Consider the following 25055-nt stretch of genomic DNA (forward strand, 5'->3'; position numbering starts at 1 on the left):
TTTGAATATAAACTAGTGGCAACCATTTAAGACTTTCACAAATTTCATAGTCCATTCTTGGAATGAGCTGTTACTAGTGAAGCAGTGAAACCTCGATGGGGAAATATGTGAATAAGGCAGAGATGTGTGGGGTGACTCTTCAAAGAATGGGTTTAAAGTATAAAACACTCATGTTAAATTAACCCCGACTTAATGTCAATTGTGTGAATGAGGACAAATCCAGAGATGAATTTCCACAGAAATAAAAATAAATAAATAGAATTTTCCAAAGTTTAAATAATTCAAGCAAGTAAAAATAAGACCTAATTATTTCACAGGTGTCTTGCTCTCTACTTCTAAAGCTGAGACCAGCTTACAGATAAAGGGTAACAACCACCAATCCACCAAATCTTCCACTGAGAACATTTTGCCTGGAATGAAAGCACTTGTACATTCAGAACCAAACCAATGGTTTATTTTGTGAAACATGGAGAAATACAGTTAACATACATTTTCACTTCATTGGTGTTGTATCGTTCAGTGAACATCTGCAAATGGAAAGCATGTGTCTAGTAGCAGTATAGTCCTCGTTCAGAATGGGAACTTAAACACTGCAATATTTAAAAGTGCCAGTGAACAACATGTTTGAGGTATGTGAAAAGGTGAGATGTTAAATTGCTAGAATACAAATAATGACATGAAAGCATTTATTTTTGGGACACTTTCCTAGTATGTGCTATGCCTAGTATGTGCTATTTTRTAGCCCTATTCTTTCCTTAGTAAAAGCAACCTGTAATTTTTTACAGTAATAATCATAACATGTTGTAAGCGATGTTCACAATCCATGCTGGAGCCTTATTGAAAGAAGTAAAATGCGATGAGTCAAATTCTGCTTTGCCATCCCACAAAGAAAGTGTGACTAGAGATTTCTGTTTGTGGGTAGATACAGTCTAGCATTGCATAGCATTGTGATGGCCTTTTTGATTTAATATAAAATACCTTTCGCTTCCATTTCCTTATTTAAGAATAAAGGTTGGGGGGGGAACAAAACTCAGGACGTGCTGGGAGCAGAAGGGACCTATGTTTAACTCAGAGGCAGAGGAGGGAGGAGGGAGGAGGCATGGCTGGGCTGGGGAGCTGGCAGAAGGAAAGGGCAGCGAGCAGAGCTCCTTTGTATGAGTTTGCATGGCGGCACAGCCCAGCGCCAGGCCRTGTCCAGCTTGCCGCCCAGCTGTACGGAAACGGCCCTGCTGGGTTGCGCCCGCCCTGCCTCTGCACTGAGCTTTCATGTGCTCAGCGGTGCTGTTAGTGCCAAGCAGAACAACTAGCTCCGTCTCCACCTTGGGCATCCCTGTGTCACATCTGTGCAGCTGTTGGCGGTGACAATCTATATTCCTTGACAGGAAGACCTTGCTCATGCAAGGGACCAGTGACATCGTCATGCAATAGCAGGTGCAATGAAAATATCAAGTAAAACCCAGCAGTGGAACACGGAGGATTTAAAGTGGGAACTTAGGTATTAGCCTGGCGATACCCAGAGGCATCCTACCACTGCAAACTTGTTGGACTGCTCTCTAGGGAGGGACCTGCATCTGCCAATTCATCTGTAATGCTAATTAGATTTTACTGTCTAAATATAAATTTTGACACCAGGCTTTAGATGACAGTTTATCTGAAATGGCGGGAGCCATCCATTGCCTGGAGAGAAAAGGTGAAATGCTGTTTCAGCCCCTTTCATGGAAAGGCACAATGTGCAAATGGAAACTGTTTCCACAGAGCTACCAGAATGAATCACTGAATATTTTTGCTGCTAATTATGTGGTTAATACTGTCAGGTGGGTGTGCAACACTTGCATCCAGGTGTCTCAGAAGTAGTTTGGGGAAAAAAAAGAATGAAATGGTGCATACAGTTAGGTGCCAGCAGCCCAGACATGCTTGCCCTGAAAGAGAGTGTCAGGAAGAAGACCCTAACCAACGTTGGGATCCTCACATAAGCACTTCCAAGACTAATGTGGCAATGTAGCTTAATCTTTGTATGTCTGAGTCATTCTTTAGTAAAGTTAAACTGGTATCAATTAGACAATAAGCACAAGAACCTTCTTGTTAAGCTGTACTTGAACCTGTCTCTCAAAGTCACGTACCAACCTGACCTTAGTGGCAGTTTCAAAGGCAGCAAATGTCAGTGCTGCAAAAACACTGCTGGCGAAAGGAGCTACTGTGGTAGCTCTGACTTCTTCTTCCAATTAGGTAATGCAAAGTGAGACGTAGCAAACTGCCCTTGAGCAGAACCTGCTCTTCTGCTCTTATTTAACTTAACATTAAAACCGCCTGGACTTCAGTAATCACCTGCTCAACTATGAACTCCCAGTAGCTAACTGAAATAAAGAGAAATAATGTTTCTGGCATTTATCCTCCCACTGCCCCCTGACTCGATGTGTTCTCTACGATTCCCTCTCTGTTTTACTTTTCTCTTAGAAACAACAGAGTGGAGCTGGGGGGTCCAGGAGCAGATAGGTGGCTGTTATGGACAGGAGAGGAGGGAGTGGGATTTCACCCATTGATGCAGGGAGTAAAACAACAGTAGAGAGAGACGAAGGGAAAGACTAGGCAAAAGGGGAGGGAGCTGCACTGGAACTTTTCTTGGGGACACAGGGAGGGATGTTGGGCTCTCTCCTGGCAAAAAGGATATTATAAACAGCCTTGGTACCCAGGGGATCGGGGCAGACAGTCAAGGAGGAGAAGGAATAGGAGATGAGCACTGAGTGGGGCAGGAGCAAGAGTATAGTAGAAAGTAGGGACAAGAATAAGGACAGTGAGGTTGCTGCTGACGGCTATTTCACTTTGATGCTTTCTCTCCACCTAAGGCAGGGTATCAGGGTGAGCATTAAGGAGATCCAAGGCTTATTTCATCCTTAATTGGGCTTACTCATACTGCATAAGACACTGCGCTTGTCAAGGAGCCCAGATACACAGGACTAGTCAGTGTATTCAATCCATCTAGAGGGCCATTTTTATACACCAGTTTGTACAGATTCCTTCTTATTCTCCCCGGTGTCCTGAAAATTTGTCATTAAATTGAATTAAGGGACAGTTCTTTCCACAGTTCCTCTGATAAAGTGGTCTAAATCAGGTAAAAAAGGAGAGGTACTTGAAAAAACGGAGGAGTCGCATATGATCAGTGAAAGCAGAACAAACCAGAGGTTCCGGTGTTACCTATATCAGAACTCTGAAGGAAATGATGGGGCTTGTAACAAAATCATGCTGTTAATAAAATTGGTTATGATGCTAGAGTGCTGTGTATCTATGAGTCAACAGCTGAAAACAAAGGGAGCATGTTAGAGAATATCTTACTTCAAAACAAAATTACAGTTCTGCCTGTGTCGATGCATCTCCGTGAGGACTGCCCATATTCTCTAACCACTTCCTTTTAAGAATGATTACTCTTACTTAGAAGAAAGGGCAAGATGGTATTTATAAAATATGCTTTTAGAAAGAATTCAATACTTGTACAGTTGAGTATCTATGCATTTACACCAACARTACTGTATTTCAACAGAAGAGGGCATCCATTACCAAGCATCTGAATTTCCTAAGGATCTCCGTTTCTAGAAGGAAGGCATTTGAAAATGTAAATTTTTTAATGATTAATAAAGGTTCATCATCCAAAAATAAATCTTTTCTAGACATCATGTACCAAGAGGAGTATAAATAATTACAAATTAAAACCTGTCCAGTAAACGAACGTTTGAGGTGCCCTTAAGCAGCACTATCCCAAATGCTGACAAAACCCTGAAAAATCATGAGGATTTGAACAGCATGCTAATCTCCAGACAGCCTGACTCCTAAAACACTTGTGAGCTGTTAAAGGGACCACAACACAGACAATCTGATAGGAAGCGAAACCAAGATCGATGAAACTTGGATGCTGTTCCTGACTACCATTTGTGACCATGGGCAAGATTCTTAGTGTGTCTGTGTCTCAGTTTCCCTCTTAAAAATGGGGTTAAATGATAACAAAATCCATAAGYATGAAAATCATGATGAATTTGTGCTTTATATTGCAAGATTTGGACACTGTGTTAAGGTTACCAATAGCAAAGTTATCCAATCAGAGTAAGTAATGCTATCCACAGATATTTTTATATTTTGTCTTGTTCAGAGAAGATTTAATTTTTCCACAGACTTTTTCATGTGTTCAGTGGACACACTGATCGCAATGCTTATGTTAAAAGACAGCTTCTCTAGGAATTTCTAAAAGAAATTATATAAAGTTTGTTGCCAGACCTTAGATGAAAGCATAAATGCCTTGGTTAATAGAAAGTGCTCTCTGCAACCTCCCTACGCAGCTTCAAAGGTTGTATTCTATCCCCAGTTTTTACTTTCTCTATGCCGATAGCCATGTACTATTAGGAGGCTTAGACTAGTGTCCCTTGCCAGAAGGGAATGATGCATTAACCTTGGCGATGGATCTTTTGTGTTCATTGGCAATACCGAGGGTATAATTTGCAACACACGGGGTATGTCTACACTGCCTTTTGCTGGTGGGATGTATTAGGTGTATTCAACAACAGATGCACACTGTCAACCTGAAGTGCAGGCAAAGCTTGTTTGCTTTCATCTGCAAACGGCCATGTGGAGAGAGCCAAAGTCACCCAATCACTATTTGAGAAGGCTGAGAAGTCCCTTGGTATAACACTCCCCAGTCTCCCTCTCCTTCCCCTTTTGAAGTTACACGCAGAGATTGTGCCGGCTTCAAGGAACTTTGTAATCCCTAGATAAAGGAAGGAGCGTAGAAAGTGGGGAGCTCATTTATAAATGTTCCTTCTGTGCTGTAAAACTGCTGTAAAACATTCTGCCAGATGGATGTCTACGCATCAGGTTTATCTCTCATGAATATGTTGCAATCAGCTGCAGAATCACCATCTGCAACCTTCAGGGCCCAGAGAGATCCTGAAGGCTGCAACTTCTTCCTGCTATCTCTGCTAACATGACAGGACTAATCAGGCACAAAAAGAATAATGACTCTCTTGGCATGCACTATCCCAGACGGTTTCAAATAAACACCATGCTTTAAAAATGTGTTTTATTATTTAAATTACTCTATAAGCAAAGCAACATGGTTTGCCACCTTCTTGTGATGATGTGGGGCATACAAACAGCTGAATAAGCAATTGCCATTTAATTCAAGACCTAGGCAGTGTCATTAAACATATACTGTTGCAGAGCAAAATTACTTCAATAGAAAATTGCGTTTCCTCTTTGTCTCATTCATGAAAATGCAGCTTACAGTGTTATTATGGAAAGTTTTTTTGTTGTTGTTGTAGGTGCTAGTCTAGCTATATAATTAAGGGTCTCTCAGCATTTTCACTAAAATCTTGTTGTTCTTGATGTGTAACTCAGCCTTAGAGACTAAAGCTTAAAGGGCGAGCCTTCTCTTCACACCACCATATAGCACTGTATCTACATAGTTACCCGAAAAGCAAAAAGAAAGGAAAAAGAAAAAAAAATGATACTGGTTTCTCAGAATGGTCAGGGTAATATTGATCTATGTATGGATGGAAAGTGTATAAAGTAAGACAAAAATATGTACTTTCCTATAAATATAAGAATAATGAACATTTTTCCAGAAGAGTAACTGCTAAATTGGTAAATCTCTTTATTAACATATGAACAGATTGCTGCAAATGTAAGCAATAATTTGTGTAGTTGTACCAGATTGCTGCTACTTAACTGGGAGCTTCAGCTATCTTCCTGTTTATGAGGTAATAATGACTTCAGAGTTTATTAGTGCAAGATAATACGCTTTTCCATCCAGTTTTCCTAGGTATATTTTCACACTATGTGGCATATGTAATTCTGTTGCCTTCTGTTCTCCAAACAAAGTCTCCTTTCCTCTGTGCRCAAAAGCTGATGTTTCAGACTGAAAAAGCCAGCGGATTTGCTTCAGGTTGTGCTAGAGGTCAGGGTCCAAAGTGCAAACTGGGGCCTTTGGCTCCCTTGTTCTCTGTGTGTGGCTGGTTCCTCTTTGGCCCATGGAACTGAAAGAAGAAACCTGGGTTTAGTAACCAGCGCTCAGTTATTTCCCAGTGTTCTTGTTTTTTTTCAGTGATATGGAGGAAAAAAGGGAGCCCCCCAGAGAAAGGTGTTCCCACTTGCCAGGCAGATCTGTCTATCCTGTGTGCGGGGAGAGGAGGGAAGCATGGGACTTTTAACATGCTCTCTATTCCATTTTGTCTATGCTGGGAATAATGATAGTCTAGAAAAGCATCTTTCATCAGTAGGCTACTTTTAAAATATCGCCGCTTTTTGCAGGCAAACTGCAAAACTGAGACAAAGGAGCAGCAGAAGCTGAGACAAAGAACAGCAAAGTGACTCGCTCTGCGCTGCCGAGGAGGGCTGAGAATAAAGCCCGGGTCTCTCGGGTGCTTTAGCACCGGCGCTGCAGCTGTTGTCCACGCTGCCTTTTCTCTTGAAATCATCCAGGTTGACCACATTATTTATTTCCTCTGGAAGCGATTACATGCCCGTTGTGGAGATGCTGCCAATTTTTCCCTTTGACTGTTGTTCACAGGATCTGTAGTATCTGCAAAAAGGAAATTTTCCGTTGGAAAAATTGTGTTGAAAGTATTAATTATTTTGAAGAACCAAACCAAACCAAAGTGCTTGATCACAGGTGAGTCGGGATTCTCCCGCCTGCCGGGATGTCAGGGAAGCTGCAGCTGGAAGGGCTCCTGTCACATTTTGGCGTGCTCCGCGCGTCCCCTGGCCAGTCTGCGCTGGCGGGGACACGCAGCCCCACGGGGGTGCACAGAGGCCGAAGGACAGTGACATCACGCGCAGCGGGAGCAAAACATTTGGACGTCACCAAATATTTTTTGCTTTCACACAGTCTGTGGCCCAACCACCTTTCCAACRATTTCACCACCAAAACCGAAAGCGTGACTCTTCCTCCATTTTGAGAACCAGCTTAATTTCCCCCCCCACACACACACTATTAGCGAAACACAGTGTATTTTTTAGATGCGCAGAAGCACTATCTGCTCTGAACATGGCTCCCTGGTCCCACCGCGCGTTACCGCAGGGCTGCGACCGTTAGGAGCCGAGGCGGCGACGGCCCCGCTGCGGCGGGGCAGGCCGCGTCGCCATGGCAACGGCGGCGGCGGGCGGCGCCTTAAGGCGGGCGGTGCCGCGGGGCGGGGGCTGCAGCCATGGCTCACGGCAACCCCGTGGTGAGGGGCCGCGGCGTCGTCCCGTCCCGTCCCGTCCCGTCCCGTCCCGTCCCGTCCCGTCCCGTCCCGTCCCGTCCCGTCCCGTCCCGTCCCGTCCCCGGGCGGCGGCAGCGGCCGGGGCTGGGCGAGGCGAAGCCCGGGCTGGCTTCAGCTGCCACCTCCGCGGGGCGGCCTTGCCCGGGAAAGGAGGGGCCTGGGGTTAGCTTGGAAAGCTTGGGGGGCTTTTTTTCTCCCCCTTTTTGGTTTTATTAAGGAAAATGTTTAGCAGGGCAGTGGATAAGAGGATAATTTTAAGTATCCCCCCCTTTTTTTTTCTGGAGCGGGGCATTAATCGCGCCCTCCTGTCTGCTGGTATGTAAGGAAGGCTGGAGGCGCTTGGTTTGTGGCGCTGTGGTGTGGCCTCCTCCTTACAGAGGAGGGTGTGTGCGGRATGGGGTGTAACTGGAGTACCCTAGCATATGCACAGTGGCCTCCTTTGCTCTGATTTGGAAGTACTTAATGGTTGAATTTTATAGTTGCTTTGTACAGTTTGAACATAATATATAACATAATATTTGTGCTTACTGTAAAAATGAACTTAATGCAATGTAGCTTGGCCAACCTGGGGAGAGGAGTAGGCCCATTGAAAGCAAATTGATTTAAACTCAGTTTCTCTTCTGAATTAGCAGTGAAGGCCAAGCATTTGATACATGGGCTCATCAACATTTTTTAGTGTGGTGATGCAAGAGTCGAGCTCCCCCCAGCCCTTCTTGAGCTGGTCTCCTGAAACGTGCTGGGAGAGTCCTAGGGAGCTCCAGCCTCCCATGCGAAATCGTATATGAGTATGGTCATCTTACAATAGCATTATTTTGCGCTGATCACTTTTTGCAAAGACCATAACCTGTAACTGAATAATAACTTATAGTTGTCTTAAATTGGTTTTCAYCTGCAATTTAGAACAACTTCACAGCAGTGAAAAATTAATTTGATGTTAAGTTAGACAAATGTAGATAATTCAGATCCTGAAGTCCTAACTGCTGAGGTTTCCTAAAAACCTTAACTTCATACTTTGGCCTTCTATTAGCAGATTATTCTGATGGCAATGACAGTCAGGATTAAAAAGCTTTAAAATGCTAAAAGCTTTTTATTTTATATTTGGATCTGAGTGGGTGAACCTTGAAGCTTATATGTGGTTGTGCCTGTTGTCCAGTCCTGATAGGAGGATTAGCATCTAATCACTGATATGCGCAGGAGAGAGAATAACATGTCATGTTATAGTTGTCGTCTCATATGAGACAAATGATATATGTTGACAACTATAGCGTTAAACTATTAGCTGTAGTGATTTCCATAGATAAGCTACTGTATAGCATCTGATTACTGCCACAAAGGAATATCTCTGTGTTTCATGCTCAACTCATAACAGGTTATTCACATCATGCTTCTGACAGAATTGTCACTTCTCTTTTTTTAGTTATTGTTATTTGCCCTTCAAGTTAGGGGCTGACGTTAGCCAGTGCTGCTAGAATGATACCACACAGTAAATATCAATTTTAAACGATCATTTCAAATATGCTATTTTGAAAATATACCACAGTAGCTGTTCTCCTAATGTCTCTAGGATTTTCTTGAGCATTTCTGTAGCCCACAGAAACCAATATTTCAAGGCTAAAAAGTCAATATTTTTCCAGGGATGTCTCATTAGTCCTATGGATTTAGAAGAATGAGTGGGGCTTGCAGATCTGGTGGACTTGCAGGTCTGTGCACTTGCTAGAGCATTCAACATATTGCACCGATCTCTCCATGTTCAGTTTGTAATGGTAGTTTATGCAGCCAGATTAGACTTTGTGCTATCTTTGCAAATGACTTAATCTTTATCTTAACTTGTAAATGCTTTAAATTGTTTTGTATAGCCCAAACTCTACAGATCCATTATCGAAGATGTGATTGAAGGTGTTCGGGAACTCTTTGCAGAAGAGGGTATAGAGGAACAAGTTCTGAAAGACTTGAAGCAGGTTTGTTGGGTTCACCTGAATTAATAAAAACTCTGTGTTTTTTCTCTTTGCCCTCTGAAACATGCAAATTTTCTTCTAACTTAGAGTTGCAAATATTCTGTGAATGATGAATTGGGCTCCTGGAAGTCAAAATCTAGTAGTGATTGTTACCATGTTTATTGGATAGAACCAGTCAGCTTACTCTTGAAAAACTAGTGAAATTTGATTATCTTTTTTTAAGCTGATATCTGGTGACTTTAATAATATTCTTTCTGCAGCTTTGGGAAACCAAGGTGATGCAGTCGAAAGCAACAGAAGGCTTCTTCAGACATAGCCACCACTCACCACAGTTTACTCTGCAGTTGCCGCACAGTTTTCATCGTGCTCTGCAGGCTTCAGCAGGTTGGATGTTGTTGAATGCAACAGATTGTTGACACAACAGATGCAATTTAAGAATAGCTCAGTGATTCAAGAATCTTTTTGGAAGACTTGAGGGTGCTGGAATAATCCTGGTTTGCAGTGCTCATGTGTATATCTAGGAGGATGGGGTACAGTATGTATCTGAAAATAGAATTTGACCAATAGAGGACAAACTAAATTTTGGTAAACTAATGCAATTGCWTCTAGCTGCCCTTGACCTGCTGCTTATTTTCAGCAAGGAAATATGAAGAGAAGTTTAGCTGCCTTGTGCATAGTCCAGAAAAGTAACCTTCAATTGCAAATTCACCAGAACGGTTAAGCTTTCACTTCCCTATAGCCATGTGTGGCATGATGTGTGCTGAGGGTTATATGGCATGTTTGTGCCATGCAGCTCTGCTATCATATTGGAGCTGAATCTGTCTACACATCTTAAATATGCATATTTGTAAATGATGTGAATCCTTGCTCAAAATATAAGAGTGTGGGTTTGGGGATTTTTTTGTTTGTTTGTCTTTCAGTTAGTTCTAAAAGCAGATAATTCACATCATACAGAAGCAGCTGATTTTCACACAGACTCTGACTTCAAAGTCTATTTGTCTTGATTAAGTCCAGCTGACCACTATGATGATGTTAAGGTAGAATGTAATGCTCAGCTGAAGCCTCTCCCAATGTGAGAGGACATTTAAGACTTTTCCCATGAAGGAGAAAAATTGTATGTGGTGATATAATTAAAATCTGTATTATAGTGCATGTTTCCATGGGCAACCATTCAAGCCTGAGCAGGCACCCTTGATTTTTTTTTTTTTTTTTCCCACTCTTCATGTTTGAATGCACTGTTTTTGGAGACAGACTGTTTTATTTATTCCATCTGGTTAAAAGGGATATACTTTTGCATTTGTTAGCTATTAGAGGCCTTATATTTAATTAATTTTACTTTATTACTCCTAATTTTTGGAAGGGTGGCTAGTACTAAGGCAGAACAGAATCTGTTGAAGCCAGTGCACTTTTTTTTTGTTTTTTAAACGGTCTTGAATTGTCCTACGGCTGAGGTTTTCAAAGTAGTTAGGGCTGCCTAAATTCTGCTCTTACTAAAGCCTGTGAAAACTTTCTTTTTGACTTATCTTCTTGCACTGAACTCAGCAGTGAATGCTTTTGAAAATCCCATCCTACTGCTCCTACCATTCACACCATTGGATTAGCACTGGTGCAGAAAATTACTTACAAATCTTCCTCATGTGGACAGGACAGTGCATTTGATATATACATGCTTGGTTGTGTTAAAATGGAAGCATTGTACATCTGTCCCTGCAGGTGATGTAGTAAGTAGAAATGTCACACTTAAGTGAGTTGCACTGTAAAAAAATTAAATATTTCTATTTAACTGTTTGATCTTTTTAAAACAACAAAATCTCCAAGACCAGTTTTTGACAAAATGCAAGTTTTATAAATTCAGAATATAAAATAATAATAAAAACTGAGTTCATCATAAATGTGAAGCAACATAAAAGAAAGTGTATTCAGCAACATTATGTAGATGTGCTTACTTATATGTTGATCTAATGAGCATGAGCTGAACTTAGATTACTCCAGCTTCACTTATGCTTGCTGGAAAGTACTGAATGATCAAATATGTCTATTTAAAATACTTATTTTTTTTCTTATAATTATTTTTTTGCATAGCTTCTTTAGTCATCCCAGCTGGCAGGGGTTTCCAGCATTTCACAGCAGCAGACCTGGTACGTAGCTGCAGTGCCATTTTGTTCTCAGTTTGATTGTACTGAATTCTAAATGATAAAGTTAAGTTTGTCACTTGAGAGAAGGTGAACATTAAATATTTTCCAGGTATAGATACTTGAGGACAACATTTAGAGACTGAAAAGGTAGCATTTCTCCTGACAATTTTGTCTGTGTACAATGTGGTATAGCAGACAAGGGAGTAGAAGTCCTGCTGAGAGAGTATCAACAGCTGGAGAAACTCAGTTTGATACTTGTAGCCCACATTATTTTGATGAAAACCATACAAAAGTTGAGAGTCTGTGGAGAGCAGACTGCTGCTGCACTCTCTTCTGCTGCTGTTTGAGCAGTGAAAAAGGATGGGGATGTACCAGTTGGTTTTGCAAGCAGCGGAGCCAGGAAGTGTGTTGGAGGACATGGCTGCCTCTGGGGTGGGAGTGTAGTGGAAATGTGTGTGCACACATCCATTATTATTACTGGGTGTTAAAATAATGTATGGTTGGGAAATGCCAGCGCTAATTTAGCTGGAAACAGCATTACCTGAGAGGCATAGAAGTCATTCAGAAGCAAGTGAGTGTTTTTGGAGTGACAGCTTCCAAACTCCTCATATGGCCGAATTTGTTTTGGGAGAGGGGAGGAGGGGGGGTGTCTCTTCTTTTTAGTGTCAGAGCTTGATGAATGTACTGAGTGCCTATGGAGCCTCAAGCTAAGTCTGCTTGCCAGGCTGAAATGTAATATTGGGAAGGTATTTGAGTAACATGCAAGTTCCCTGACTTTTTTTTTTTTTTTCTAAATTAATTTGGATTTCCCAGGAATAGCTAGTTTGAAAGGGTGACTTACACCCAACTGTTTACTTTCTGAGAGAAAAAAGAGGCTATGAAGTGACTTTATAGGCCTAGGCAAGGAGTCTGTGCTGTGTGAAGTTTAAGCTCAGGTAAAAGCAGCTCTGAGTGGGAAAGTAGCATTCTGGATCATGTGTACGTTGAGAGGCTACAGGAAAGTGTTCTGTTAACAAAAAGGAAAAGGGTATATGATAACTGGAAAATAAGAAAGCATTTAGGGCAAGTCATCATCCTTTCAATACAGAGTATTCTTTATCTGCCTTTACCTCAAAAGTCTGAAGCAACTCTTCAGTAAAGATGATCGCAAAAAGGTACTCATTCCTGTTTCTTAACAAATAAGTTATATGTGAGTTTTAGGCCCTAAGAGATAAAGTATGAACTATGACTTAATAAAGCTCCTGTGTATCTAGGGTGCTTCACGACCAGGTGCAACTCTTGCTCTCCCTTCGGGTATTGCTTATCCTCTACATGTACCTGCTGGAGTGACGCTACAGATGGCATCTGGTAAGACTGAAAAGAGATCTTAAATGGTATAGTGCACTGACTGTATGTGGATATTGAAAGATGGTCCCAAATAGAGTAAATGAAACAAATGTGAAGTTAAAGTATGGTTGGGTAGAGCCAGTTCTCTTCCTCCTCCTTTGTAGTTTGTGCTTGCAGTTGCTACATGAAGAAAGCAAGTAAACGGATTAGTTACAATGTGTCAGTTACGTGCTCTTGCAACATCAGTTAAGATGGCATCATCTGGGGAGCCAAGCTTTGTTTTAAAAGTGCTGGTGAGTGTGTACCTTTGTCAGTCCAGACATAGACATCCCCTTGTCTTACATGAGGGACAGCCTTTCATATTTTAAACAGGCAAAGACATTTTCTGATGCTTCAGAATCAAATTTATTTCTTCTTTAAATAAAATCCAAGTGCCTCTTACTCTTTTTGCTTACCCTCTCTTGCTGATAATGTTGCCTAAGTTGGTTAATTTTACTACAGAACATTTGCTGGTACTGCTTAGGGTGTGATGAGTTGAAAGCCTATGTTCAGTCATAGGTCTCCTTTTAAAATGCTGTTTTTTGAGAAATGCATGCCATTAGATACCTGTTCAGGTATACCTCCTAAAGATTTGAGACCTAGAGGCTGTTTCTGGTGATTCTCTGTGTGTATACATGGTGTATATGGGGAACAGTATAATTAAATGAAATTGGGAACTTGGCTCTGGCATCTTAATTCTAACATTGATAACAATAATAAATTTAAAGGTTCAGTATTTGGAGTAGTTATCATACAAGGAGAGGACAGATAAACTAGGAGTCTTCTGCTTTAAGAAGAGATGCCTAGCTGTCCTTAAGAGTGAACTATCCTTTTATTCAGGGAACGGCTGTTCACTGCTTTGTCTTGTATTCTCGTTTCTGAAATGACTTGGAAGCAGGTTTAAAACAAGGATTTATTTATTTTTTTTAATCCAGTATGTAATTAAATTGTTGAACTTATTGCCACAGGGTATTGTGAAGGCCAAATATATAAATGGGTTCACAAAAGCAATGTCGGAAGTCATGCTTGATAGGTCTGAGAATGGGTATTCAACATGATGCTCTGGATGAAACCTCTGACTCAGAAAGCCTCTGAACTGTTACTTGTCAAAGGCTGAAAGTGTGTGTGGGGAAGGTACTGCTTTGCGTGCGTCTTGATTCTCGTGGCTTGCCTGAGTATTTGCTACTGGCTGTTACTAGCAAACAGGATGGTAGCCTGTAAGGATCTGTAGTTTAACCTGTTGAAGCAGTTTAACTTTTCTCTTTGTAGGGCACCTTTACAAGGTAAATGTGCCTGTTATGGTTACACAGGCCCCAGGAGATGCAAGTATTCTACAGCATCCTATTCAGCAGATATTTCAGCAGCTTGGGCAACCTTCAGTTCTGCGAGCCAACATTGCCAGTGTTGCACAGGTGAATGCACCTTCTGTCCAGGCAACTGCTGAAACGTTGCAACCCCAGAAGCCTGCTGTCCAACAGACCATGGTCTTTCAACCAAGTGTCATGGAAGGAAAATGCCTGGAAAACTCTACAAATGCTACGTTGGTTCAGCAGCCTACTACAAGTCAGCAGCAAATTGCGACTAATGCAACATTGAATCAGCAAGCAGACTTGACGGAAAAATCCCAGTGCAGCGATCTTCATACAGCTGTGTTCACTTCAGAAACCTCTGAAGTATTTTCTCCGGCTGAATCACTGGCAAACAACCCAAGCAGCATGCTGCCGGATGTGGAGGGGCAGTTAGACACAGAGCCTCAGGGGTCGGTGCAGCAGCAGGTGTCTGATGATATCATTGAGCTGATTATCATGGGCCACAGTTTGGATGATAATGCTGTCCTGAAAGATCAGGAGAGCGTYGCTCTCGCTGACAAGGTAGGACCTGGTGAAAATATGAACATTGTTGATGGCTGTCTGAGGAACAAGTCTCATAAGGGATGTTGTTAAACACATCTGTAAGTGATAAATAGCATTTTTTTTTTTTCTTTTTTTAAAGTTCATTCTTTCTTGAGTCTATTTTGGATAGCAGCAGCTGACTGCTTATGTTCACATTTAGGATTTCAGTCACAAATATTGCTGAAATACTTGGATTGAATGGAATGTCAAATTCTAAAAAACAAACACTAAAAAGGAAATGAATGGCTATAATGCATTTTTAGGTTTATAAAGTATTTTTCAGTATTGTTTTTTGACTCTGAGCATATGTGAATGACCCTCTGAAATCTTCCAGGTCATTCTGCCACTAAATTTGTAGGTGGATTCTGGCCAGTAGGGGACAACCTGGGATTAATATTAACCCCAAAGATGTGAAGAGCAATTAACTTGCATTGAGAGTTCATATTGAGTTTGAAAAATCAGATTTGATCAAAGTGAAAATCTGCTGGAAGGAAATGTATTTCCYTAGGGGGGAAAAAAAGCCTGAACAAACTAAGATTCAGCTAGAGCTGTGTGAAAATTTAAATTAATTTAACAAGCCTCTTTCCTCATCTAATCTTTGTTCCAGAAATTATTTACAGATACTTTATGTTCATGTTATYTTGCTGACTTTGAGTTTTATTGCTTATATGTGATTGAGACAAATTTATTAAATGCAAATGACAGTAAATAGAAAGCATATTATGTTGCTCATCTGAACTTTAATGGTAGGATGATGTAGACTGTCAGTAGGAAGAATAGAAGGTCAAAGCAAAGCGTTATTTTCTTGAATTAGAAAGTGTATATGGATGTGAATTCAGTGCTACAATAAAGATTTAATGAGAAAACTAAGATGACTGAAAACTTAAAGCCCTCATGCTCCTGTGAGCTCTCTGCTTAGGAATTGTAATGTTTCTATGAACAGTAACTTAAAGTACTAAAATATTTACTCTTGCGCTCTCTCAGCTTTTTGTATCTTATTTAAACAAAGCATTTTGAGTTGATGGAGAACGATGATTTCACCTTAACTTTTATTTCCAAAATGAAAAATACTATTTTGGGGGGTAGTAGGTTTTTTATTTTATTTTTTTTTAATATTGGAATTTCCTGTGCAATAGAAATTCTAAAGGCCAACTCAATCATCTTTCTAAAGTCGTCATTTGTCAAGTGCAATAGTGTTTAAAGTCTAGCAAAATGTCTTTCTATATTACTGAGGAAGAATTTGACATGGATTCCATTTGAGGTTGGTGTAAGAACAAGATTTTCAAATGTACTCAGGGCTTACAAGTAGGCCAGGACTTGACACTCCCATTTCAGTGCCCCAGATTTTGTTGCTGCATTAAACAAAAATCTAAGGCTTTGTACTGAACAATGAAAGCTATTCAGTGTTAATTCATAAGCTGTCTCTGGTCTCTTTTATTCCTGTCAGATGGAACCTACTGAGCAGATGGAATCTAATTTGCGAACAGAGAAGGATATCTGCAGTGACATTGAAGGCATAATTCAGCTAGATGGAACTGGTGATGTTTCTCCCAAGGAAGAAATAGCACATACAAAAGATATGGAAGAGAATGAATTCATTGGCATTATTGAATCGGAGGATCTAAAAGTTCTGGAGGATGAGGATGAAGAAGAGGATGAAGAAGGTGACAGCCTATCAAACACAGAGTCTAGCAGCAGTAGTGGTGATAACGAAGAGCCTCAGATAGATATAGTTGAGGAGGTAATTTACTTTTAAGCCTCGTGAAGCAAGTTACAATTGTTTATCTATCTCAAATATTGAACTGCAAAACCCAGAACAACTCCTGACCTATTTAACACAGAACACATAGTTAAGCTCCATACCTCTGGAGGCACGAGGTACTACTGAGGAATTATTTGAGAACTCATTGTGAGAAGTGTGAACAAATGAAAGAGATGTTGAGAATCGTTTGTTTATTGGATGGATTAAAACACTTAATTACCAGAATTGAAGTTATATGGGTGAAGTCTTGGCCTCAGTGGAATGGAGTTTTATTTCATTTAAGATCAGGATACAAATCTAGTTTTCTTTTCCTTATGAAGAACTCCAGGGGATTAGTTGGAGAAGAGAACAATATGTGATACAAGTATATTTGTTTCCCAGGAAAAGGTTTTTCTTAAAGATATGCAACTCTGTGTCCTTGGGATTCACAAGAGAATCTGTCTGTAGAATCCTGACTGGATAAACAGCAGTTGATTAGTATTCTCCGTATTGTGGTCACCTTTGTCTTTTAGCTAACAGTCTAACTTGGTTTTGACCCGTGTCTTTTTTGTTTTAGGTGTTTTTGTTTTTAGAACATAAGCATGTAAAGATGTAACATGATCTTCAGAGCTTCTAGGTCTTGATTTTTTTGGTGTGGCAACCTTTATTGTCCTAGTTGTGTTTAATGTCAAGTATATTCAATGCTATTTGGAAGAATGTAAAAAATACTACTTAAATACAGTTTTATTCTCTAGGACCCCTTAAATTCTGGTGATGATGTCAGTGAACAGGACACTCCGGACTTGTTTGACACCGATAATGTGATAGTTTGTCAGTATGACAAGGTACAGTATATAAATCTTATCTTTGTTCCTTAATCATTTTAAATAATATCTTCAGCAAATCCACATCTTGTCTGCTGTCAGTGCCTTTTAAAGAAAATCAAATGCTGTAATAATTGAGTGTTTAAATTGTGTTTAGCTGACAGTAATCAGAAGACTTATCTACTCTTTTCTGAAATGAGGATAAATAAAGGGCATATAACAGCCTATTAAAGGAAAACAGAAGGGGGCTGAATCTTGAAAAATGAAGACTTGTAGTACTGCAAATGCTTATGCACATCCTTAACTTTTAAGTAATATGGACTGCTCCATGGATGTATGTATGCATTTTCAACTATGAATTAAGACCACTGAAATGGGTAATAGGAAAGAGGAGTGTGTTGTCTTTTATAGTGTATGTCTTTAAAGTGCTTCCTGAGAAGATCTTACTACCAGAAATCTGTCTTTTCTGAAAAGCAAAGCACTTAAGGAGCACAAAAGGCCCATCCTATGTAAATGTTTGAACTTCAACTTTATTTTGAACTACTGGTGATCAAACTAAAAAAAAACAAAAAAAAACCCCMAAACCCCCCTTAAACGTTGGTATTTTTTTGGATACTTGTATGTCTATAGTGTAAAAGCTGACAAAACAAAGTGCACACCTTGTTTTGAAACCAAATATGGAAAGCTGTCTAATAGCTTGCTAAGAATGTGACTTTCTTTATGCTTTTGGAAGTAATCAGTGATTATTTTTGTGTGTTCAACTAGACCCACCTTAATGGGGGTCTGTATTCTAGGAAGCAGTGGGCTGCTAGGAAAATTGGTTTTTGTTAAAGTGTAACAGATTGAGTGTTTCTGAAAATAGTTATTTGGAAAATCGTAGTTATAGGGATATGTGTAGAAAATACATCTGAAATTGAGCCACAGTGTTGGTCTGCATTGTGTTGACAAGGTACCGTAAGTTTTGAAGCGTAACTTATTTGGATGTTATGGATGTGATAGGTAGTTGATGTTGCTATCTATAACTATAAATATATATATATATTTTGTGATGAACTGAAAAATTAGTTGAAAACTTTTAAAAACTGATATGAAGTTCAACACTGGACCTGCCTATAGGGAATTTAATACCAGATGTTATAAACTGACAGTTGTGGATTTTTTTTTAATTTTACTTTCATTGTATAAACCGAAACAAAAAACAAGTTGGTGGAGTTGTTGGTTATTTCTATTTCCTACAGAGATTTAATAAAACATTTAGGTCTGGTAAAAAATGGATGTAAACAGTTAAAATATACATTATCTTATTACCTATAAAAGAATGCTGCAGGCAAAATGACTGTGCTGTTCTCCTTTCACCCAGTTTTCTGGAATTGAAAATAGACTGATGCTGAAAACACATTCTGCAGTGTAGATATTTTGCAGGCCTCTTAAGAAACAGAATAGGAAAATTCTTTCATACTGCTTTGTATGATAGCATTTGCTTTTGAGTAATGCTTTCCTGGGTTTTGCCTTATCCTAATGTCCTTCTGCAAGCAGTATTGCTTTGCTATGTGTATGGGAAGTGGAAACTACTGCATTTCAGTTACTGCACCTTGCAAACAAGTATAGTTTATGTGTTGGGATGGATACAACAATCAAATTGCTCCATTACTGTCTTGTTTTCCTTCTAGTGTTAGGACTTCAGGCTGCTACCCTTACCTACTTTTGTGGGGGGAGGGAAGGAGGGTGTTTTATATAATTACTGTTTTTGAAAGGGAGACAGGAAAACTGGAATATGACAAGACTAAGATTAATGAAGTATTTCACTTGAGAGGGCGGAAATTCATTATAAGCAACAAATCTGCTGCCAGTATTTGTGCTCTTTTAAGAGCAACACTGTTTAACATGTTAGGGGCTATCAGAATTTTAAAGCAAAAATGAGGTGTGTAAACTAAGCTGTGCTTAAAAACCTGTATGTTTTTATGCATGGTCTAATATATGCTTTGGGTTTGGGGGGGCATTGATTTAATTTTTTTATCAGATACATCGAAGTAAGAACAAGTGGAAGTTTTACTTAAAAGATGGAGTGATGTGCTTTGGGGGTAAAGACTATGTTTTTGCAAAAGCCATTGGAGATGCGGAGTGGTGAAACTTCACTGAAATAGGTACTTTAATGAGTGTGGAATTATTCCCTTATGAACCTTCTGTGAAGCAACTAAACATTCTACTGTTTTGCCATTTAAAAAAAAATTAACTTGTTAAACAAAATGTGTAAAACTGTGCTGTTAATAATGCAAATTAAAACACTGTATTGTTAGCTATTCATCTGTCTTTGCTGCTCTTTTCTGATTATTTCATTCCTTTTCCACCAAAGAAACATAATTGAAATGAACAGCTTTAATGACTAAAATGTTGAGTTTATTAGTAATTTAAGAAAAAGTCATAGAATACTAACTGACTATATTTAAGTAAATTCCAACTCCTTTGGTTTTCTTTCCATTTTTAAATGAGTTAAAATATGACTTGCAGTATAAAACAGCACAATTCTTAGTGATTTATTATTCTGCTGGGGAAGAAAAAAGCTAACACTTGTGCAAGTTTGAGACCTGTGGCTGTTTCAACTGTGTACTTTCTTCTTTTTCTCCCCTTCCCTTCCTCTCCCTTTCTGCACTTTTTGGTTTGTTTGCTTGTTTTTGCTTCAGCCTCAAGGCAAGCACTTTAGATGTAAGTCAGGAAATGTGGGTGGAAGATCCTTGAGCTATCAAAATATGAGAATTATTGTTTATTTTTTAACCCTCAATGTCAAGTAATAGTGTGATTTAACATTAAAATGTGATTTATTTTCATTGTCAATGCAAAGTCAATTAACTTTCCTCCTCTATATATCCACTACATTCTATGGCTGCAGATCAGGAAGCTGTGAATGATACAAACTGTGCATAATAAAATGTCATCTCATGCATTTTTACCTGTGAGCTGTTTTTGTCTGCCTTAAATTTAAAATTTGCTTTGAGAAATGTGCACAAGCCACGCATGTGCTGGTAGCTCACTCCACCAGGAGAACTGCATTCCCAGTAGTCCTGGATGTTCACCTCTGCTTTGCTCCTCCAGAGATCAAAGAGAAATTCTGCGCCTGCAGGGCTGGGCCTTAGCCCTTCATAGCTGTAGCGCTCTGTTCCTTGTTGCTTTAGTTTCAGGTACTAAATGGTAAAGTGCCAGAAGCGTGTGCCTCAAAACAGTGCCCTGCTTGTGCCTCCCAACAGTGCTTTCCTTCTCCAGGAAGGACACTGGCTTGGAGTTTGGTGTCATATGGGAGGCACCAGTCCTTTATACTTGGAGGTGTGAGTGAGAGAAAGGAAGGGGGAAGGAATGTTTATTTAAACTGTCAGCTGTTTGGTGATTTTTTTTTTTTTTTTTTTTTTTTCTAATATGACTGAAGATCTTCTAACTCCCATGACTGTAACAGATGGCTGGGGTTCCACTTGCACAGTTGTCCTCATGTTGGCCCCTGGAGAGGGAGGATTGAAGACTGTAGCCTCTTGTGGGCAGCATTGGAAACTTGTTTGTTCTACCCATTCCCAACTAGCTGGGAAGAACCAGGCCAGCCTTACTCAGAAAGAGATGCTCCTGCTAAAAGGGATAGTGCCACACACTSGGTCTGGCACCCTTCCCTCCTGGCTGCCTCCTTTAAATCTGGTGAGAAAAGAAACCATGAGACACTTTGGTATCCCTCCTCCCTGGGATGAGGCAGAGGGCCTGAGAAAACAGGGGAAGTAGCAGGGAAGAGTTGGAGAGAAAGAATACAGAGAAGAAATGGAAAAAAAMCCCCCAAACTTCTTGTTCATAGTTGTATAAACCCCTGTGCTGATGACATAACAAGGTCACTTTCTCAGGAAGCAGGTTTTTAACTACGTTTGAGTTTCTTGCATGCTTTCTGACCTATCTGCTGCTATCCAGTATCTAAGACAGGACACTGAACTAAAAGGCTTGAGCTGAGCATGGTATTTCCTTTGTCCCTTATAGATACTGCTCCTGGGAGGTGAAGAATTGTGTACTCAGAGATAGTAGCAATATTGGAGTGTATGACTTCTTTTTTCCCCATTCAGCTGACTTTTAAGTAGCTGCACTGATGCTGCACCTTAGGCCCATAAAATGCATGGGAAATGCAGCACTCACAGCATGATGGATGTTTTTATATTTCAGCACTCTTCTGAAAGCTTTGAAGTGTTCATGCCCTGTAAATGTGTACATTATGAACAGGGGACCACTTCCAATTTGGGCAGCGCAATGATGCTACAGAACAAAGACTGGAAGCCAAGGCAGTGCAGCACAGGACACACGAATCCATGGGATGCTATCAGATGCGCACCATTCACTAGCTGCCATTAAGTCCTTGAACATTGCTTCTGAGAATAGGACATCTTTTCTCTAATCACAATAAAATAAAGTGGCTGAGAAGTGCCAATGTTTCAGCTAGTTTAAAAGATGGGCAGCTTTTTCTTCCTTGCAGCATCTTTATGCTCCTGTTGTTAAAGATTGCTTCTGTGGGGAGGAGAGGATCCAGAGCTCTGAGCATCATTGTGACTGCTCATCTCTTCCTGCCCCTTATCAGAGCTTCTTCCTCTGTGAATGGGCACAGGGATGTGTGGGATACAAGTTTTTGAGCAGGGAATGATTATTCTCTTCCATCTCTTCTAAGCTTTCCCAGTTCATATTTGTTACATGCCTTCTACTGGTTACCTTGATCTGGCTGTTTTATAACATTCTTGAAACATTTCCCATGCTTCATCATTTTAGAAGTTTTTTATGACAGCCTGCTGCAAACTCTACACAGTCTGTGTATGACATTGATAATATAGATTTCACATCTGGAATTGAAAGAGTTGTTTTTAATACTGCTCTCATACTTCCCAAACTTCTTGTAAGACTTGGGGGTTGTGCATCAGTGTTTTTTCTTTTTTTTTTTTTTTCTTTTTAATCCCATTCTGCTTTTCACATATCACCATTGGCAATTAAAATCAGAAAGAGGCTGCTTGTCTTCTTTCCTCTTGAAACTTTGCTGACAGTATACATAGCAGGCTCTTATTTCTGGTCACAGTTGCCTTGCATCAAAAGGAGTGCTGAAGCTGGCTTAGCTAGGCCATCAAGCATCCCCTTGGTTTTCATTTAGCTGCATTTTTCTAGCCCAGCACAATCTCTCTATGAAGAAAACTTAATGTGGGGTCCATCTAGTGTCTTCCTGAGCTATCAAATGCAAAAGCTTTAGGGCTTAGAGTAGGTTTTTGCTGTTGCTATTTCAAGCCCTTCCATGTTTGAGAGACTGGCTACTGAATGCATATCACTGCAGATCTTCCACCTCCCCTTAACCTACATTGCAGGTATTTGTTGGGAGCGCCTGCAAAGCTTCTTCCAGTCCAGAGGTACGGACTGTCTGAGTTTCTTGCACTTCTGCACTAGGACTGACTTCTGTTTTATTCCATCTAGCAGTACAAGAATTATCCTACGTTTTGTTTCCAGTGTTCTTGCATGAACGTGACAAAGACTTATGGCTTTGAATAAGACATTTACAACTAACTAAAAATATCTTAAGTCAGGAACTCTTATGCTGGAAAAAAAAAGTTCCTTATTAAAATGCAAGTTCAGTTAGGGAATTACTGTAGCCTATGACTTGAGCAGTAGTCAGATCAGAGTGTTTTTGATCTGAATAGTTTGCTGTATTAATGCCTTTGATTGCCACAGTTTAGCAAATACACATCACTGCAGATGTGATGAGAAGAGATGCGTAACACCAGTTAGGGCCATTGAAGATACTTCAGTAAATTGTCTGAAACTTTACACCACAAAGAAGGAAAGTTTCCCAAAAATAATGAGATGAAAAAACAGCTATAACTTGTATGAGAAGCTTAGCATCAATCTAAACTTTATTAAAGTGTTCCTCTTATTTACTTGCTCATTTTTGTGTATGGCAAAACTTGGCATCACTTTTTTTTTAAACTGGCAATTGTTTCCTAAATGGGAGATATCACTCAATTTACAGCCAAGTACAAAAAGAAAAATCCTCACAGCTTTAATACTTTTTCACTGTTACATACACAGCGTTCCCTCTCCCCACATCAATTGTAAGAGCAGTACTGTCAGTTGTCACTATTTCTAAGGCGTTTCTCCTGCATGTAGAGTTTTCTGACAATGCTAGGTGGAAAGGAAGGGTGTGCTTGCAAGCTCTTGTCCTCCTGAAATATAATGCCAGTAAATCAGTCAGTATCTGCTCAAGACATTGTTTTGGCATGTCCCAAATTGCGTGTAGAACTCTTCCGCATGCCATCTAAAGAAACAAGCCTCAGAAATCAGTTCTGAGACACGCGACAGAGAAGCCCAAGGCCAGGTTTTCTATTTTTTCAGTGTCTTTAGTTCCTTTTATAGTTAAATATTCTGGAGTAGTCCAGTTTCCTCTTCTGCTAAGCTCAGAAGTTGGTAGGTATAAAGAGGTGCATTGTTTGTGATTTTACTAGTTGCTAAACAATAGTTTTAACTGTCTCCTTTGCTTCTTGGTACTGCTTCATTCCCCAGGTGTGTGGAAATGGCTTATGAGTACAGCTATGCTTGTATACGGAGCATTTATACTGATTGGAATTGGAGCATTAAGCCATGGGTCAGAGATGTTATTTCTAATTAACACAATTATAAGCTAATGATAAACCAGACACTAGTACAAAGAATCACTTTCATTAATGTGAAGCAAACTTAATATGTGGTGTTGTGTTTTGGCAACAAGAGGTATGCTTTGAAACACAGATTTTTACTCTATTGCTGTCAGAGACTTGGAAGTGAAGGACCTGGTTGGGAAAGAAAATTTAAAGTGACTGCAGTAAATACCACTTTCTTCTTACATATCACATTTTCAGTGGCCATCAAGAACTGTTCGGTTGTGACTGTTCTGGAGTAACCACAGACTCTTACATAGCTGTATTCTTCCTCTGACTGCAGAAGAAGTGCGTGTCATATCAGCTGAGGATCTAGCCCGGAAGTTTTCAGATGTCATGAGTATTGTATACGGAATGTGATCTGAAAAGATCAAAACTTACAAGCCCAAATAAAAAGCATTTGCTTTAGCCTCTGCGAACCAAAAACGGCAGTGTGCAGGTCTCAAGCTACCATATTGTTTTGATAGAAACTGTAAGCATTCACACGTTCCTCCCATCAGAGGCAATGTAATCGGCCAAGAATAAGCAACCCTAGAAGAGGCTTGTTTTGCAGTCTGTAGCTATTGCATCCATTTTTGTCTGTACGACTGTGAACTTTTGCTGAGGATCCAATAACTAAGCCTTTCATTTTCAGAATATCATGCCAGTGCAGAATGTGGCCTCCTCTGAATGTGACCAGGGTGCAGGCTCCCGCAGATATCCTGTGTAGCAGGAGTACAAATTGCTTCATGGCATTCAATGCAACTGCAGCTTGTCACCCAAGACAGATTGTTTGGCCCATAAGATTCAGGTAAGAGCTTACAAATCTAATTCTCCAACTTCTATATAGTGTGTTGTTAGCTTATGGCAAGTGAGCTGCATAAGAGTGACAGCCTATTTGCTGTGAACAGAGTAAATACGTTGCAGTAACAAAGGAATGTTCAATTCTTACTTAAATTAGGAACACAGCCAGAAATCTGGATCTCCTTAGCATCAGGCAATGCATGGTAAAAGAAAAGATAGATTTCTATGGGAAAACACAGTCACTGAGAAGTAACTGCTCTGTTTAAGCAACTGGAAATGTGGTTGGACTGTGAATGCTGAGAAGGAGTCCCCAGAAGGCATTCCAAATGCCACTGGCCTTGGTGATGCCAGAGAGGGGATAGTTGAAAATAATGCACAAGATTGTCCCTGGAGATAAAGCAAGGCAGCACTTATTTCATCTGTGCAGGCAGCAGCT

General features: G+C 40.1%; 2 protein-coding genes across 2 annotated transcripts in view; both read left to right on the forward strand.

Moving 5' to 3' along the window:
* PPP1R21 (protein phosphatase 1 regulatory subunit 21) overlaps nt 1-6335 on the forward strand; it is a 78784-nt gene extending 72449 nt beyond the window's left edge. Inside the window, exon 9 of the mRNA XM_026084441.1 lies at nt 6292-6335. The gene's annotated coding sequence lies outside the window, so the exon portion shown is untranslated. The remainder of the gene's footprint in view (nt 1-6291) is intronic.
* An 852-nt stretch (nt 6336-7187) lies between these two features.
* On the forward strand, nt 7188-19284 carry GTF2A1L (general transcription factor IIA subunit 1 like). Its single transcript, XM_026084442.1, has 9 exons — nt 7188-7208; nt 9101-9202; nt 9460-9583; nt 11282-11337; nt 12588-12681; nt 13969-14570; nt 16039-16332; nt 17088-17177; nt 19177-19284. The coding sequence occupies exons 1-9, from the start codon at nt 7188-7190 to the stop codon at nt 19282-19284; spliced, it is 1491 nt and encodes a 496-aa protein (XP_025940227.1).
* Nucleotides 19285-25055: the final 5771 nt, after the last annotated feature.

This window comes from Apteryx rowi, unplaced genomic scaffold (assembly GCF_003343035.1).
Source record: "Apteryx rowi isolate R43461 unplaced genomic scaffold, aptRow1 scaffold_64, whole genome shotgun sequence".
Classification (NCBI taxonomy): domain Eukaryota; kingdom Metazoa; phylum Chordata; class Aves; order Apterygiformes; family Apterygidae; genus Apteryx; species Apteryx rowi.